This window comes from Bos indicus x Bos taurus, chromosome 1 (assembly GCF_003369695.1).
Source record: "Bos indicus x Bos taurus breed Angus x Brahman F1 hybrid chromosome 1, Bos_hybrid_MaternalHap_v2.0, whole genome shotgun sequence".
Lineage (NCBI taxonomy): Eukaryota > Metazoa > Chordata > Mammalia > Artiodactyla > Bovidae > Bos > Bos indicus x Bos taurus.
This window is the reverse complement of record NC_040076.1, coordinates 99,521,359-99,537,353: the sequence shown is the minus strand read 5'-3', so window position 1 is coordinate 99,537,353 and position 15,995 is coordinate 99,521,359. Positions and strand designations below refer to the sequence as shown.

At 36.9% G+C, this 15,995-nt stretch overlaps 1 protein-coding gene across 3 annotated transcripts in view; it reads right to left on the bottom strand.

Annotated features, from left to right (window-relative positions):
- The window catches only part of ZBBX (zinc finger B-box domain containing), a 124,652-nt gene that overhangs the window by 94,912 nt on the left and 13,745 nt on the right, over window positions 1-15,995 (bottom strand). For 2 of the 3 annotated variants that reach the window (XM_027542043.1, XM_027542053.1), the window contains exons 4-7: window positions 15,183-15,296; window positions 13,661-13,751; window positions 6,409-6,457; window positions 5,419-5,528 (exon numbers count right to left, since the gene is read on the bottom strand). In XM_027542043.1, coding sequence (XP_027397844.1) covers window positions 5,419-5,528; window positions 6,409-6,457; window positions 13,661-13,751; window positions 15,183-15,296 — 364 coding nt within the window. Of the gene's footprint in view, window positions 1-5,418; window positions 5,529-6,408; window positions 6,458-13,660; window positions 13,752-15,182; window positions 15,361-15,995 lie in introns of all 3 variants that reach the window. The other variant, XM_027542064.1, reaches the window with a different exon arrangement.

The window sequence follows — 15,995 nt, the reverse complement described above, 5'->3', positions numbered from 1 at the left end:
AGATAGCATATTCAAAAGCAGAGACACTACTTTGCCAACAAAGGTTCGTCTAGTCAAGGCTATGGTTTTTCCTGTGGTCATGTATGGATGTGATAGTTGGACTGTGAAGAAGGCTGAGCGCTGAAGAATTGATGCTTTTGAACTGTGGTGTTGGAGAAGACTCTTGAGAGTCCCTTGGACTGCAAGGAGATCCAACCAGTCCATTCTGAAGGAGATCACCCTGGGATTTCTTTGGAAGGAATGATGCTGAAGCTGAAACTCCATTACTTTGGCCACCTCATGCGAAGACTTGACTCATTGGAAAAGATTCTGATGCTGGGAGGGACTGGGGGCAAGAGGAGAAGGGGACGACAGAGGATGAGATGGCTGGATGGCATCACTGACTCGATGGACGTGAGTCTGAGTGAACTCCGGGAGTTGGTGATGGACAGGGAGGCCTGGCACGCTGCGATTCATGGGGTGGCAAAGAGTCAGACACAACTGAGCGACTGATCTGATCCGATATATATATATATATATATATATATTTAACTGAATCACTTTGCTGTATACCTGAAACTAACACAACATTGTAAATCAACTATACCTCAATGAAAAATAAGTAAAATAAAACTCAAAAGGAGTCCATTAATTTTTTAAAATTGTATTGCAAATTCCCATATGATGATGCAGTTACCTACAATAATGTAGCCATGTTTATTAAACATGAAATGGTTAGGAAAACTACCCAAAAAATGTTAAAAGAGCAACTAATTTTTTGTAACTAAAATGAAACTAAAAAGGAAGAGTCAAATCAAATAACAATATTCACAGCATTTGGGGAGCACTTACTCATTGTTCTAAGGGCTTCATGTGTTCCATCTCATTTAATTCTCACAAGAACCCCATAAGGTTGTCATGACCATTGTACCTCCATTGTGAAGATGAGGCAACAAAGGAACATAATGATTGAGAATTTGTCCAATCATATAGCTAGTGGAGCCAGGATTTCAACCCCAGGGTCTGACTCAAAACTTAAACTCTTACCCATACCCACATTACTAATGATTAATCATTGACCATTGATTGCAGTACTAATCATTTATGGGAAAACCTTGATAAAATCTGCAATAAAATAAATCCAATATGTCAAATGATGGCATGGTCTCGTATTTATCAAAATTCAAGTGCATTTGTCAAGTGTGATTATAGCTACACAAAATTGGATTTATAATTTTAGTGGAAGAAAAATAAGTACTATCCCTGGTACAGGAAATGGTTATAGCCTGTCAATTCTTGTTTCAAGAGCTATAGTCTCAAATAAATGAAGATACAACTAAATCCATAATTTTTAAGTACCAAATTAAAAGCTATAATTTCACATACACATATGGAAGTAGTATTGTATTAATGGTTTCAAAATGTATTCTACAACATACCAGCTGATATTTTAATTAATGTCTCATAAATATTGGGCACCATTTTTACAATAGACGACTGAGTGTCAGTCTGAGCATATAGTGAAAGTGAAGTTGCTCAGTCATGTCCAACTCTTTGCGACCCCATGGACTGTAGCCTGCCAGGCTCCTCCATCCATGGGATTTTCTAGGCAAGAGTACTGGAGTGGGTTGTCATTTCCTTCTCTAGGGATCTTCCCAACTCAGGGATCAAACCGGGGTCTCCTGCATTGCAGGCAGACTCTTTACCATCTGAGCCACAAGGGAAGCCTTGAGCATATAATTCTAGGCCAAATATTTGCTAACAATAGATTTTTAATGAAAGTAACCAAAGGGATATTGTACTGGAAGATCAAAGCTAGAGTCACATAGCAAGCTTATATATTTTGTTATACAAGCATATTTGGATTTTAAAAAATGGATTTAAAATAATGAATTTAAATCCACAATGGATTTAAAAATGGGAGAAAATGACCAACAACTGGAAAATCTTTTTAGGCAGTTTGTATAGCTGGCAAAAACACAGATAAGGACTTCATTCCACCACAGATGATTCGTCAATGATGGAATACCCAAGTGCAGTTCTAGCATATCACTTTTTAATTTGATGAAGGCTGGGTCAGTTATGCTATGACTTCAGAATCCGAGTTTAATTAAATTATCCACATTTGCCAAATAAGTAATTTTCAACTATCCATTTCCCTTTTGCCATAAAGAAACAGCCAAAAGCCTCTGGAATTTATTTTCAAAATAAGACATCTGCAAATTGAGGAGTTTATTTTTACTACCAATATATATGAAGACAACATATATAAAATGTGCCAAAAAAAAAAAAGGCATACAATTTAGTACCTTCTCTTAATGTGCTAGGCACAATGCTAAAAACTTCACATGCATTAACCATTATCTTCAATAACTCTGAGGTCTAGACTACTGTTATCCGTTTTATCCCATTTTACAAATGAGAAAACAGAAATATAAAAGAATTAAGTCATTTGCTAAAGGTCACAGAGCTAACAACAGGTAAAGTTGAAATGCCAACCTCCAAAAGGCAAGCTCTTAATCCCTACCTCCCATCCCTATACAATCTTCCCTGATGAAGGTCATGCCATAAGATATAGAGAGGTTGACTCTGATTATCCAATCACCATGACCATCTAGAATGATGGAAGCTAAGAACATAAAGTAACCTTAGAATTCAACACTATAGAGTTCATTACATTTGCCAAGCTTGAAATTTTTTTTAAAAAAATAGCATTGTGCTTTAGAAAGCATGATGGGATGTTACTTTCATTTAAAATCAAACAATATCCTTTCTTAAGTTAGAGCCTAAATCCTGGCTTCTATTTACAACAGTTTTCAGGCAGATCAGCTTTGTAATCACTGTATACTGTCACTCTCTGCTTTCCAGCCAAAGCAGGTGCCATTTATACTGTCTGGAATGTCCTTTGCTTGCTTTTCCTTCTCCCTGGAAAAACAGTTTTTATTTCCAAGTCAAGTCTTATCTACATGTGCCATTTTTTTCAAATTCCATGGTATTTATACACTCTTCAACATAGAAAAGGAGTCATAAGAAATATTGACTCATAGCTCCTATGCCAAATGATTTTCAGATCATGAACAGTGGATTCAAACAATTCAGTTCTGCCCTTAAGTCCCTTTTAGCTTTCATATCTCAAGCTTCAGGAATATTAGCACTTGCTTATATTTTCTAAACATTTCTGGGTAGGTATAACTTTCTAAAATTCCTCAAATTGTTGTCCACCATTACATCAGTAAGAAGAAAAGAAGTATTATAAAATAGTAACAGCATTATACCAAGAGCCAGGGTTTTACATTTAGTATTATTAGCTCTTTACTAGAAAGAATTCTAAATCTGAGTTCACTTAAAATTGCCATGAAATAAGGCCAGTAATACAATCTTAAATCAGAAGTGATTACAGCTAAATTCTCTGAAAATATAATAAATATTAGTTATAGTAACCCACAAATATTAGTTATAACCATTACATTCTTTGGAGAAAAAACTGCTTCCAAAGTGTGTGTGATATTTTAATTGCAAAAGATATTGGATATCTTTCTTTCAGTTAGCTTCAATGATAACAAGGTTTTCAATAACAGAAACGTTTTAAAGAAATGTGTATGCTTGTGTGTTGTGCTTAGTCATTCAATCGTGTCCAACTCTTTGTGGGCCCATGGCTCTTTGTGGAGCCTGCCAGGCTCCTCTGTCCATGGAATTTTTCAGGCAAAAATACTGGAATGTGTTGCCTTTTCCTCCTCCGGGGATCTTTCCAACCCAGGGACTGAACCCACGTCTCCTATGTCTTCTGAATTACAAGCGTATTCTTTACCCTTTGAGCCATTGGGGAAGCCCTAAAGAAATAAACACATTCAACAAGTATGGGCTGAGTACCTAATAAATGGCAGGCATAATTCTAGGTGGTGGAGCAGTGAAGAAAACTAAAGTCCATGCGCTCATGAAGTTTACATCATAGGTAAACAGAAAATAAACATACACTACTCCAGTACTTTGGCCACCTCATGCGAAGAGTTGACTCACTGGAAAAGACTCTGATGCTGGGAGGGATTGGGGGCAGGAGGAGAAGGGGATGACAGAGGATGAGATGGCTGGATGGCATCACTGACTTGATGGACGTGAGTCTCAGTAAACTCCAGGAGTTGGTGATGGACAGGGAGGCCTGGCGTGCTGCGATTCAAGGGGTCGCAGAGTCGGACACGACTGAGACCGAACTGAACTGAACTGAAAGAGTGATAAATGTTGCACTGATGTATGAGGCAGCTTCACAGAACTAGACAGTACAACTCAGCTGTTTGTGTTTTATAAAAGGCTGTAGTTTGAATTGACCTTAATTGATATGAGACCTTGGTAAGGAAAAATTTTGTTGGGGAGATCTGAAGAGTTGAATTTTGAACATGTTAAATTAGTGATTTTTGCTAGCCATCCAAGTATCTGAGTTGAAAGTTCAGGGGGGAAATATTAATTAGAGATGTGCTAATAAGTTTGGGAACCATCAAAATAGAGATGGTCTTTAAAGCCAAGAGAGTAGATGAAACTATTCAAACAGTAAGTACAAATAGACTGGCTTCCCTGCTGGCTCAGTAGTAAAGAATCTGGCTGTCAATGCAGGAGACACAAGTTCGATCTCTGAGTCAGGAAGATCCCCTGGAGAAGGAAATGGCAACCTACTGTAATATTCTAGCTTGGAAAGTCCCATGGACTAGGTCGCTAAAGAGTCAAACATGACTAAATGACTAAAGAACCACATAAATAGACTACAGAAGAGGTTGTGGACTAAGCCCTGTGGCACTCCAAAAACTCAGCGGTCAAGAATACAAAAAAACCTAACAAAGCCTTACACAGAAAAAATATACTATATCATTCCATTTATATAAATTCCAAGAATAAATTTAGCACCACTAAAGGTATGCTGCTAAAAATCAAAATTGTAGTTGGTTTTGTAAAGGGAATTAATTGGAAAAGGTACAAAGGAACCTTCTGGGGTATTATATTTTCTTGATGGGGACATATACATTTATGATCTTCCCATTTCAGAGTAGGTAAATTATAACTTAATTAAAAAAAAAAAAAGAATGGGAGGAGAGAATACAATGATAGTAAGTGCAGACAACTCTTCAGAAGTGTTACTGAAAGGGATGCAAGAGCAGATCTGGGGATCAAAGAAGAATTTCTTCTTTGGTTTGGGAAATAATGCAGCATATTTGTGTGCTGATAGGCTTGATCAAGGGAGAGAGACAAGAATTAGGTCATGTTCTTAAACAGGAATGAGGAGCTGAGACTCAGCACATCATTTAGCACTGGCCTTTCCCAGCAGCCTGCACAATTCACTCTTAGCAAGGGTCATGAAGGAAAAGTGCGTGGCTACCAAAGCAGCTTAAGCCGGGACAAGTGTATGAGCCCATGTGAGAGTTCTGCTCCAAGATTTTATCCCAGTGTACGTACTAGCAGAGCAGCTTTGTTCTCACACTGCCCGCAAACCTTCCCTTTTATCTTGGCTTTGTCACTTTCAGAAGAATTTGCCATTTTATAATTTAGTGGTTGTTTCACTGGTCCTGAAAGGAAAAATAAACAAAGACCAATCACATTAAAATACAATGTTCAGTTTTCTGATTGATGAAGTAAGGAAATTATGAACATTTCTATATTCTCAAATAGTGTATACATATCAGGTGCCCAATAAGAATGGCATGTAGCCAAGTTTAATCTCCCCAGTACTGGCGAGCCCACAGTCTCCCTCCCACCCCCTGTGACCAGGGGCCACAAACAGCCACCCATACACATTCTGCTGTAAGCTCAATTGAACTAGACACATAAAATTACAGAATGCTAAAAACTGTGATTTGGATAGAATTCCTATAGCGTTCTGTCCCATTTCTGGATGAAACTGAAGCCAATACAGAACAATGTCTACAATAAATGTTATATGTATTTCTAGAACATATTCTATCAAATTATCTTAATTATTCAAGTTAAATGTTTATCCTCTATATTAGAAATCTCATTTCTTTTAGAATTACCATAAATTCAAATTTTGTTTTTGCTATTTTTAAATTCCTTTTAAAAAGCAATTTTCAATGTTCTTTTAATTTCCTAGAGTAAAATTTCAGTTTATAATTTTATACTGCTAGGATTTTCTTCCTGTTTAAGATATTATATTAATAAAGTTTAAGGAGCAATGCTATGTAAGTCTTCATCTTTCAAAAATACTATTATTATAGTCATATCATAAGTTGGTTTTTGATATAAAATAAATGCCCTTCCCCAAAACACAGATAAAATATATTTTGAATATCACAGATAAAGAGTCAACATTTTGGGGTTTAGAGTCATTATACTGCATGAATAGTCTTAGAACTTCAACTTTCTATGTAAGTCAAAGGTTAAAAAATAATTATATCTATAATACCTAATAATACAGTGTAAACTGTTTACCTTGAAGCTGCTCCTTCAGTAATTTTAATTTCACTTTTCCAGCAGAAAACTGTATTAACAAAATAGATACTATTTTTCAGGTATAATTCAAAGCTTAAGTGACTAACAAAAATACTATAAAGCCATAACATTTTGCTGCATCTTGAACAAAACAAACATTTTCAAAGAATAATATAATAGATCATCTTTACTGCAAATATATATTAAGTCAAGAGAAAATTCACAAAAGGAAAATATATTTTCAGAAAAAAAAGTCATAAATTATCTTTAAACAAAAGTTACACATCTCTATGAAATGATTTTAGGAAAGCACTAGCTTTTAAATATTATAAAGGCTCAGTATGCCTTTTCCATCTCTGATCTTTCTGAAACACACAAAGTCTAATATTTGTGTAGACTGAATCTAAACTGAATTCTGACTGAGCTATTCTGCTCACAAAACTGTAAAATGCTAACATTATTATCTGTATTTGCCCAATTTAGAAAACTATGCATTTAAGCATCATAGACATAGCCTTTTTCAAATATATTATTTGTTATCCCAGACTTTCCCTAAATCCTTGGATCTTCAGATTTTAAGAAATGAAACAGACTTGCTGATTGCAAGTACCTGCTTCGGTCTTATTAAAACCAACACCTGAAGTACAAAGACATTCACAGAGCATGGTGCACACTTACACACACACTGTCGATTCATGCCTTATTTTCAGTTTTCAATTTCCATGCTCAATTGCCCAATTCACACATGAGAATATGAGAACAATGGTTGCCTCTATGTCTACAGCTTGTACCACTGCAGTTATCTTTGAAAATTTAGGCCTAATTATTCTCAGTAAATCCAGTGGTTTTGCTTCAGAAGAGCATTTGTTTTCTCACATTCTTTAAAGAGCTGCTCAGATGCTATGTACCAAACACAACAGACTAGAAAATAGAATTGAAATAATCATTTTTAATGTGAATAACACTTTTATTTGTAAACTGGCAGTGTTATACAAGTTACAGATAATTTAATCCCATTTTTCATAACCAAATTCTGCAATATTATTACCTTAATGATATACTGAAATGTGGTTATAGGCTACCTGGGCAGAATGGACATACTAAAGCTGAATGAACCCATTATTAGGGACATATTGTAACTTGTTCTTGTTATTGTGAATATTTTTCAGCTCTGTGAATACAGCCATATTTACTTCAAATGAATCAAACTGCATACAATATTTCAATGAACAAACTGCTAGCTTGCTATTTTTAGGTAAATAGAATTTCCTCCTAAGTCTGATTTTTATCTATTGGGGAAAAAGATGAGGGTGGAGTAGGGCTGGACCAGGGACACACACACACACACACACACACATACGCAAACACATGCTGTTCATGCGTGTGTGTGTGTGTGTGTGTATCCCTGGTCCAACCCTACTCCAAAAGCTTACCAGGTAGCAAAGTGGAAATCTGCCTGCCAATGCAGGAGGTACATGAGACATGGGTTAGTCCCCGGGTCAGGAAGATCCCCTGGAGTAGCAAATGGCAACCCACTTCAGTATTCTTGCTTGGAAAATTCCATGGAGAGAGGAGCCTGGTGGACTACAGTCCATGGGGGTCACAAACAGTGATCCCCATGGACTATATGCTCACAGGACTCAATGCTCACATGACTGAGAACACATACACATACACATATACATATATCCATATATATATACGGATATATCCTGAATTCCTGATGTTTTATGTATACATCCAGGATATATATGTGTATATACATAAAACATCAGGAATTCAATATACTGAAGCTATATACCTCATTAGCCAACTTATGCCTCCACCAAGAGATGCTAAAGGGGTCCCATCAGGGGCCAGGACAGCTTAGCGGCTCAGACATATCCTCTGGGCCATTGGGGTCAGACTATGCTGTCTTCATCCGCCTCCCTAGCATTCACAAATGCCTGCAAACTGCCACTAATGTCCTAAAACTGCCATGCTGGGTCCTCGCGCCTTCTACAAGCCACTTTTTCCAAAAGTCTCATTCTTAATCCAATTAGCTATTTAACCTTTGCCATTCTCCACTACTTTTCCTTCCATCCAGGATGCCCCACCCTTCCATGAAACCCTTATTAACTAGTCATTTAACTGTATTATGCCTTAAACCTTTCCTTAACATATCTCTTCCAACAGGTCACAGTAACTGGACCCACCTTTCTCACACACAACCTTCTCCACAGGACTCTCCAGAGGGACTAGCTACATTTCTATTCCCTTGCACTTACCCAGAGAGAAGGAAAATGTTCTACCTGTTTGCTCCTCGGTGCTGCTTCCAGAACACTGCTCTGCTCTCATCGTTCAGCCAAGTTGCCTCTACTGAAGTTCCCACCATCCACTCACTGCCTTCACCAGTACCCAGAATCCTCTTCCACCTGAACCTCAGCAGTATGCTCAGTATTTCTCTCCATCACTTCTCTAAGGTGATGGTCTTGGAGACTCAATGTCTGTGTTCACCTAACATCCTGATGCTGAAAACCCTCCTACACGCTGACTGCTATGCATATTTAAAGTGCCTCTTCAGCCCCCTGACCATTATGACCAAACCTTGGACCTAAGCAGCAAGCTGAATGACCACACCTTCAAAATCCCAGACTTTCTTTGAGCGCTAACCACAATCTCCTTACCTCCTCCCTTTTAAACATCCCATAACTACCTATCACTGTGATGAAATAATAGCAACTGAAAGTGTCAGTTGCTCAGTTGTATCTGACTCTTTGTGACCCCTTAGACTGTAGCCTTTCAGGTTCCTCTGTCCATGGAATTCTCTAGGCAAGAGTACTGGAGTGGGTTGCCATTCACTTCTCCAGGGGATCTTCCTGACCCAGGGATTGAACCTGGATCTCCCACACAGGTGGCAGATTCTTTACTATGTTAGCCACCAGGGCAGCCCCATTAAGTTACTGGGTCCTCTACAAATCCAGGCTGAACAAGCCTACTGGGCTCCTATGGCTCTTCAGCAACCTATTTGCTCATTTGCTACTAAACCTCAAACGTAATTCCCACAGTGGCAACTCCAGATCTTCTCCATTCCCAATAACTCAAATTCACCCCCATTTCCCTTCCTTAATATGAACAGTTGATCTTGCCTTCAAATTTACTAAGAAGGTTGAGGTTTTCCTATAAAAGACTTTTTCCGCAGCTTCCTGCCTCACTGCCTGTCAAACTGCTGCTGCTGCTGCTGCTAGCTAAGTCGTTTCAGTAGTGTCCGACCCTGTGCAACCCTATAGACGGCAGCCCACCAGGCTCCGCCGTCCCTGGGATTGTCCAGGCAAGAACACTGGAGTGGGTTGCCATTTCCCTCTCCAATGCATGAAAGTGAAAAGTGAAAGTGAAAAGTGAAAGTGAAGTCGTGCCCGACTCTTGGTGACCCCATGGAATGTAGCCCACCAGGCTCCTCCATCCATGGGATTTTCCAGGCAAGAGTACTGGAGTGGGGTGCCATTGCCTTCTCCAACTGCCTGTCAAAAGCAACCTCTAAAAAATGTACCATTACTATCACCTGTTTTCCATCTTTCCTGTCTCAAGGAAATGTGCCTTCTTTCCTTTGGTCAAGCCCTCCTCAAGGAGCCACCTCTTCAAAGCCCCAAGCAACTGACACCTCTCTGATTTAATCTTCAGTGTTTCCTCCACTAGTCAACCTATCCCTCAGCTACAAACTGGCTCCATCGTCTTCCACATAATAAAGTATTTCCTTGAGCCTCTTAAACCCTTGACAGATCGCCCTCTGCTCTCATGTTCACTGAAACTTTAGCCTTTACTCATTTCCACCTGTCTTTCTTTTTCAACAACTTGAAATAAATTCTTACATCTGATGACAACCCAACCATCAAATCAAATGTATTGTTTTTAAAAATTCTCACTCTCCGTAAATAACCATTTTAACATGATTTTCAGTTCATGTTACATTGGTTTCACACATATTATCTCATGCACTGCTCGAAACTCTGTGAAGTAGTCAGCAAGTACTGTTACACATGTTTACAAACATGGTAACATAAGACCAAGAAAGGTTACAGGTTAGATTTTTGTCTAAAAAGGTTAAATTTTTGTCTAAAATCACAAAACTAATTACATGAGTCAGGATTTTAATCTATATTGTCTAGCACAGGATTCTGTGACTTTGGTACCACTATTTTAGGCCAAATAATTCTCTGTTATGAGGGCTGCCCAGCTCATTGTCTAATGTTCAGCAGTACTCCTGACTGGTAGCCACTACACACCATTAGCCAAAAATATCCCTCTCAGTGGTGATAGCAAAATATATGTCCAGATATTGCCAAGTGTCTCCTGGGGGACAAAATTGCCCCCAGCTGAAAAACATTGGAATAAAACTATATTCAACTTTTTTCATTACAAATACATCAGTCAAAGCTGACTTCTCCATTTTTTTCTAAAGATGTTCTCTTTGACTTTTATCTCCTATGAAATTACATTACTTTGACTCTATTTCTCCCATTCTTTCTCTTCTCAGGCTCCTTTCGCTAGAGGGCTGGCAAATTATCTTAGAACTGCTGCTGCTGCTAAGTCACATCAGTCATGTCTGACTCTGTGCGATCCCATAGACGGCAGCCCACCAGGCTCCTCTGTCCATGGGATTCTCCAGGCAAGAACACTGGAGTGAGTTGCCATTTCCTCCTCCAATGCATGAAAGTGGAAAGTCAAAGTGAAGTCACTCAGTCGTGTCTGACTCCTAGTGACCCCATGGACTGCAGCCTACCAGGCTCCTCTGTCCGTGGGATTTTCCAGGCAAGAGTACTGGAGTGGGATGCCAAACTAGCCACCTGAAAACCTGCATTCCAAATCTTGGCCCTGACCTTTGACATGAGCAAGTTATTCAACTTTCGGTGTTAAATTACTTCATCTGTGGAACTGTAAAAAAGAGCAACTGTCTCTGAAGAGTGATATAAGCACTCAAAGAGATAAAACAGGATAAGCACTGTTGGTTGGTAAAAAACAGGTAGTGAGCAAATATTAAAGTTTTATTTGCCTCCATATTTTCTGAGCTTTATCCTTCATACCTGCCCTTTATCCTTCACACCCTTCTTCTCCTTTTTTATAAATTCTTAGGTGGCACATTTACTCTCTCAGCTTCAGCCAGCACATTAGAGTATAAACAAAACTCTAAGTCTTTGAAATTTGTTACAAGTAGAACTTAAATGTTCTTATAAAAACTAAAGCAAATGTGGATATGTTAATTAACTCAGTGGGGGAAATCCATTCACAATGTATATGTATATTAAACCATCATGTTGTACTCTTTAAATATAATTTTATTAGCCAACCAGACCTCAATAGGTCTGGGAAAAGAAAAAGGGGGAAGGAAGGAAGAAGCCTAAATGTAAACACCAGAAATTTTTCTCCAGCTCCATCATTTATTCTATCTCCTAGGCAATTCATTCTGGAATATCACTTATATATTTTACTTCTCCTTTCCTTTCTCACTGTGTTTGGTTCCATGTTTCCTTTATATTTCTTTCGCTACATTCTAATTCAAACTCTTCTCATCGGACCTTTTAATAGTCTTGTAAGTAGTCTCTCTGTCTCTGTACCAGTGGTAAAAGTAGCATACATGCATGCCTGAGGGAGCTCAGGAGAAGACCAAAGAGAGAAAAAGAAACATCTCTTCATATTTATATCATCCCTGATTAATGTCCATATTTTGTTTTACAATGCACATGACATATTAGTAAATTAGTATGCATATAAATAGATTATATCTATAAGCAAATAAAAAATTGTGGATAGCAAGTTCATTCTCAAAATGAATTCTTTATTGATATGGTACATGATCAAAAGAATGTGAATATCACTTGCTCTCTACTCTACTTACAAACTCCAAATGCACTGGATGTTGAGAAGATCAGCCAGTACACATCATTACCTTAAACTTGCCTTCAAAACTCTTAGGGAATTCCATTCACCCAGTGAAAAAAGTCAAGACTCAGAGTCTGGTTTTCAGTCCTCCTCCCATCCTGTCCAATCTTCCTTTATCTCCCACCTTCTGTGCCTCCCCACCCTACCCCAGGCTTTCACCCTCCTACTCAATTATGAGGTTTATGGGAACTGGCATTATGACTTATTCATCAATTTTCCTAACAAATATATCTAGCACACTCTCACATATTTTAGAGGTAAACTATTATTTCCCAAGCACAAAGGATTCATACACTAAATGGCAAAAATTACATAGTGACTTTTCCTGTAGATATTTTCATATGTGCCTTGTCTTCTACATTACATAAGGATCTCCTTGAGAACAAGGACAATTCACTATGAGACAAAGAAGGAACTTATAAATGCTATTGAATAAATAAATCAATAATCACAAAGAGTCAGCACTTTTAATATATTTACAACAACATCTAAAGCCTGGAACAATGTCTCAGAAAGATAATGAAAAATGCAAAGTGGATTATAAAACTTTTAACTCAAAAATTAAAGTCACATATCTCAGTAAGAGAAAGACAGTAAAGAATAAAAAGCTTTTTCAAAGCCAAAAAGGCTAGAAGTGCCAAATAAGGTATTTGTAGATGCCAACTGGTCCAATGAAAGTTTAATGATAGGTACATAAAAAGGAAAAAGCTCTATAAGTTAAAACTTACAAAGTCACGGATCTTGTACTAAAGAATAGAGAAGCAAAACAGTTTTCATTACATAAGGATACTCCTATTCTTTTAACCTTAAATATAATGTTATATTTTACAATACATAGTAAAGATAAAGAAATGCTATAGCTGGGAAATTTTAAAGCAGTTTTCCCTCGGGTATCTTCACACATGGAATCAACAACTTAAGAATAATTATTATTCAAGCAGAACATGAACATATTAAATAAATGTGATACAATAAAAAGGCAGAAAAAGTCTGTCATTTGTTATATCAAATAACCTCACTTTCACTTTAATACAGAACTATGTTGTTCTGCTTCCCATACTTGAAAACCAGAACCGAACTGAAAGGAGAAACTGAATTTAGAAAAATTCAACTGAAGGTGAATTTTTAAAATTCAATGTGCAGATGAAAACCAAAAACATATCTGAACAGTGAAAGTTGCATATTAACCCATAAAATTTAATCAAAATCCAATAATATGTAAAGCTTTTAAAAATAAGAATTGTAGGTTCTTAAGTATGGAAGGGAAGGCAAGATCTTAAAAAATAATTTATATATTCTTAGCAAACTGCTTGAGACTCAAATAGTGTTCTCTTACCTTAATAACATTTCCTTTATTTTGTGACATTGTGTATGATTGATTACCCAATTTGCCTACTTGTCCAGATTTCCAATGGTATCCACTTGACCTTCAATATATATCAATGGAAGACAAAATGTAATTACTAAATACATTTCTCCTTTTAATGAAAACAAATATATTTTCCCTGTTTCAGGAAATGGAAATTCAGTTGTTAACATGTAACAGACCACCACAAAATGAAAATGAAATATCAATAATGCCACAATAGCCTCAGTAATTCTAATATATAACTCTACTATATTTGGAAGATTTGAAAAGAAATGAATAAAAGTGAAATGTCCAAACACAGATGAAGAATTTCATTTTTAAAGACATTTACAATGACTAAAGATAGTTTTACTGATTTATAAGAAATTTTACAGATTGCCATGTACTTTTAAAAGCTAAGTGTTCACAAATGTAAAGAGAAAAACGAAACAAAGCAATATGACCCAAATTCAGCAGATCGACTACGTGATGAATGCCTTATTAAGACTTCAAATTAGTTCCCACAGTGAAAGGTAACAGAGATTGCTAAGAAGGCAAAAGGTTTCATTTTATAGTTTCAAGGCACTTTCATTTGAGCCTCACAAAATCCTCTGAAGTCAACAGCAGGGACCTCAAGTCCCATTTTAAATAATAATAAGAAAAAAAGTTGCTCAAGATCACAGAGTTAATAAATAATAAAACCAAGACTGGAAAACCAAACTTTCATCTTCCTGACCAGTGAGTGGCAGGTTCTCATTTGGACTACGACATTTACTATCTATGTGACCTTAGAAAAGCATTTTAGTATTCTGAAAACCCAGTCAAGCTTTAGAACATTTTTGAAAACACCTAGAAAAGGTTCCTCCACTAATGGAAACCACTCTTGGGGGCTAATTTCAGGAACTCCATTTCACAGATATATTCATAGTCCGCTGAGGAGCCCAAACTAAGTCCAAAGCAGTGAAGTTTACAAAACAATAAAAAGACAAGAGAAAACAAAACCCCCAAAACAACAATAAAAAAGAGAGAACTGGCCATTGGATCATTAGGATAAGAACACCAAGACACACAATAAACTTTGTCACCTGGGATGATGTACCTCATTGAAATATCTTTGATTAAACCAATGCTCTCCAATATAAAAATAGTTTTTCTTAAAAAAAAAAAAAAAAAAGCCAATGCTCTGCTTATTAGATGTGAACGTGTTAATTGCTCAGTCATGTTTGACTCTTTGCTGCCCCAGGGACTGTAGCTTGCCAGGCTCCTCTCCATGGAATTCTCCAGGCAAGAATATTGGAGTCGGTTGCCATTCCCTTCTCCAGGGGATCTTCCTGACCCAGGGATCGAAACCGGCTTTCCTGCATTACAGGTAGATTCTTTACTGTCTGAGTCACCAGGGAAGAACTGGAAGTTCTTGACATAAACATAAAACAGTTGTTGACATAAGGACCTCAGCTTATAATGAGGAGATCAGTTTATTTCTCTAAAATTCTTTAAAAGTGTCACCTACCCTCGTTCTTCCTTTTCTTTGTTCCTTGTTAATTGGAACTCTTGTAGTTTTTTTTCCATCTCTTGGTTCTCCAACTCTAGTTGCACTTTCTCCATTCTCAGTTCTTGAGCATTTCTGAACAAGATTTAAGTGCAGATGATTTAAATGTAAAATTTCATTTGAGGTAAACAAACAAACCCTTCCAAAAAAAAGAAAAAAGGCAAAATAATTTTATAGTCCTATTTGTCCTTACTAAAAAATTTAATTAAAATTAGGAGTAATAAATATGTGATAGCATATTTTAACTACTTCCTTTTTTGTCTTTGAAATACAGTTTTTAAAGCTAGCATTTGCCATCAATTAATATTCTCCTCAAGCAAGGTACAACTTCAAATCTTGGACTTTTGTTTTTCATAATACATTGCTAGAAGTTTCAAATTATATTCACTTTATGCATGAGCTATGTCTTTATATATGCACAAATATCCATGACACACAAATAGAAAATAAACTAAAAATCATTTTCTAATTTTCATACTGCCTTCAAAGGATTCAAGTAGTTTGAATCACAGTGTTTAAAATAACTATTCTGTATAGGCAGAATACATATTTTTGCTAAATAAATCATCTTGGAAAACTTCAATAAATTTCTACCTTTATGCCATGCATGTACAATACGAAAGAAAGAAAGAGAGAAGAGTTTGCTTGGGGCCTATTAGGCAAAAAGCACCTGTTAAGAGTTTTGGTTGAGGAGCCATCAAAGGGATAAATGGAAACTGAGGCAAGCACCACTGATTGTTTCCACAAAGGAAAGCAACAAAAAGAAAACTTTCT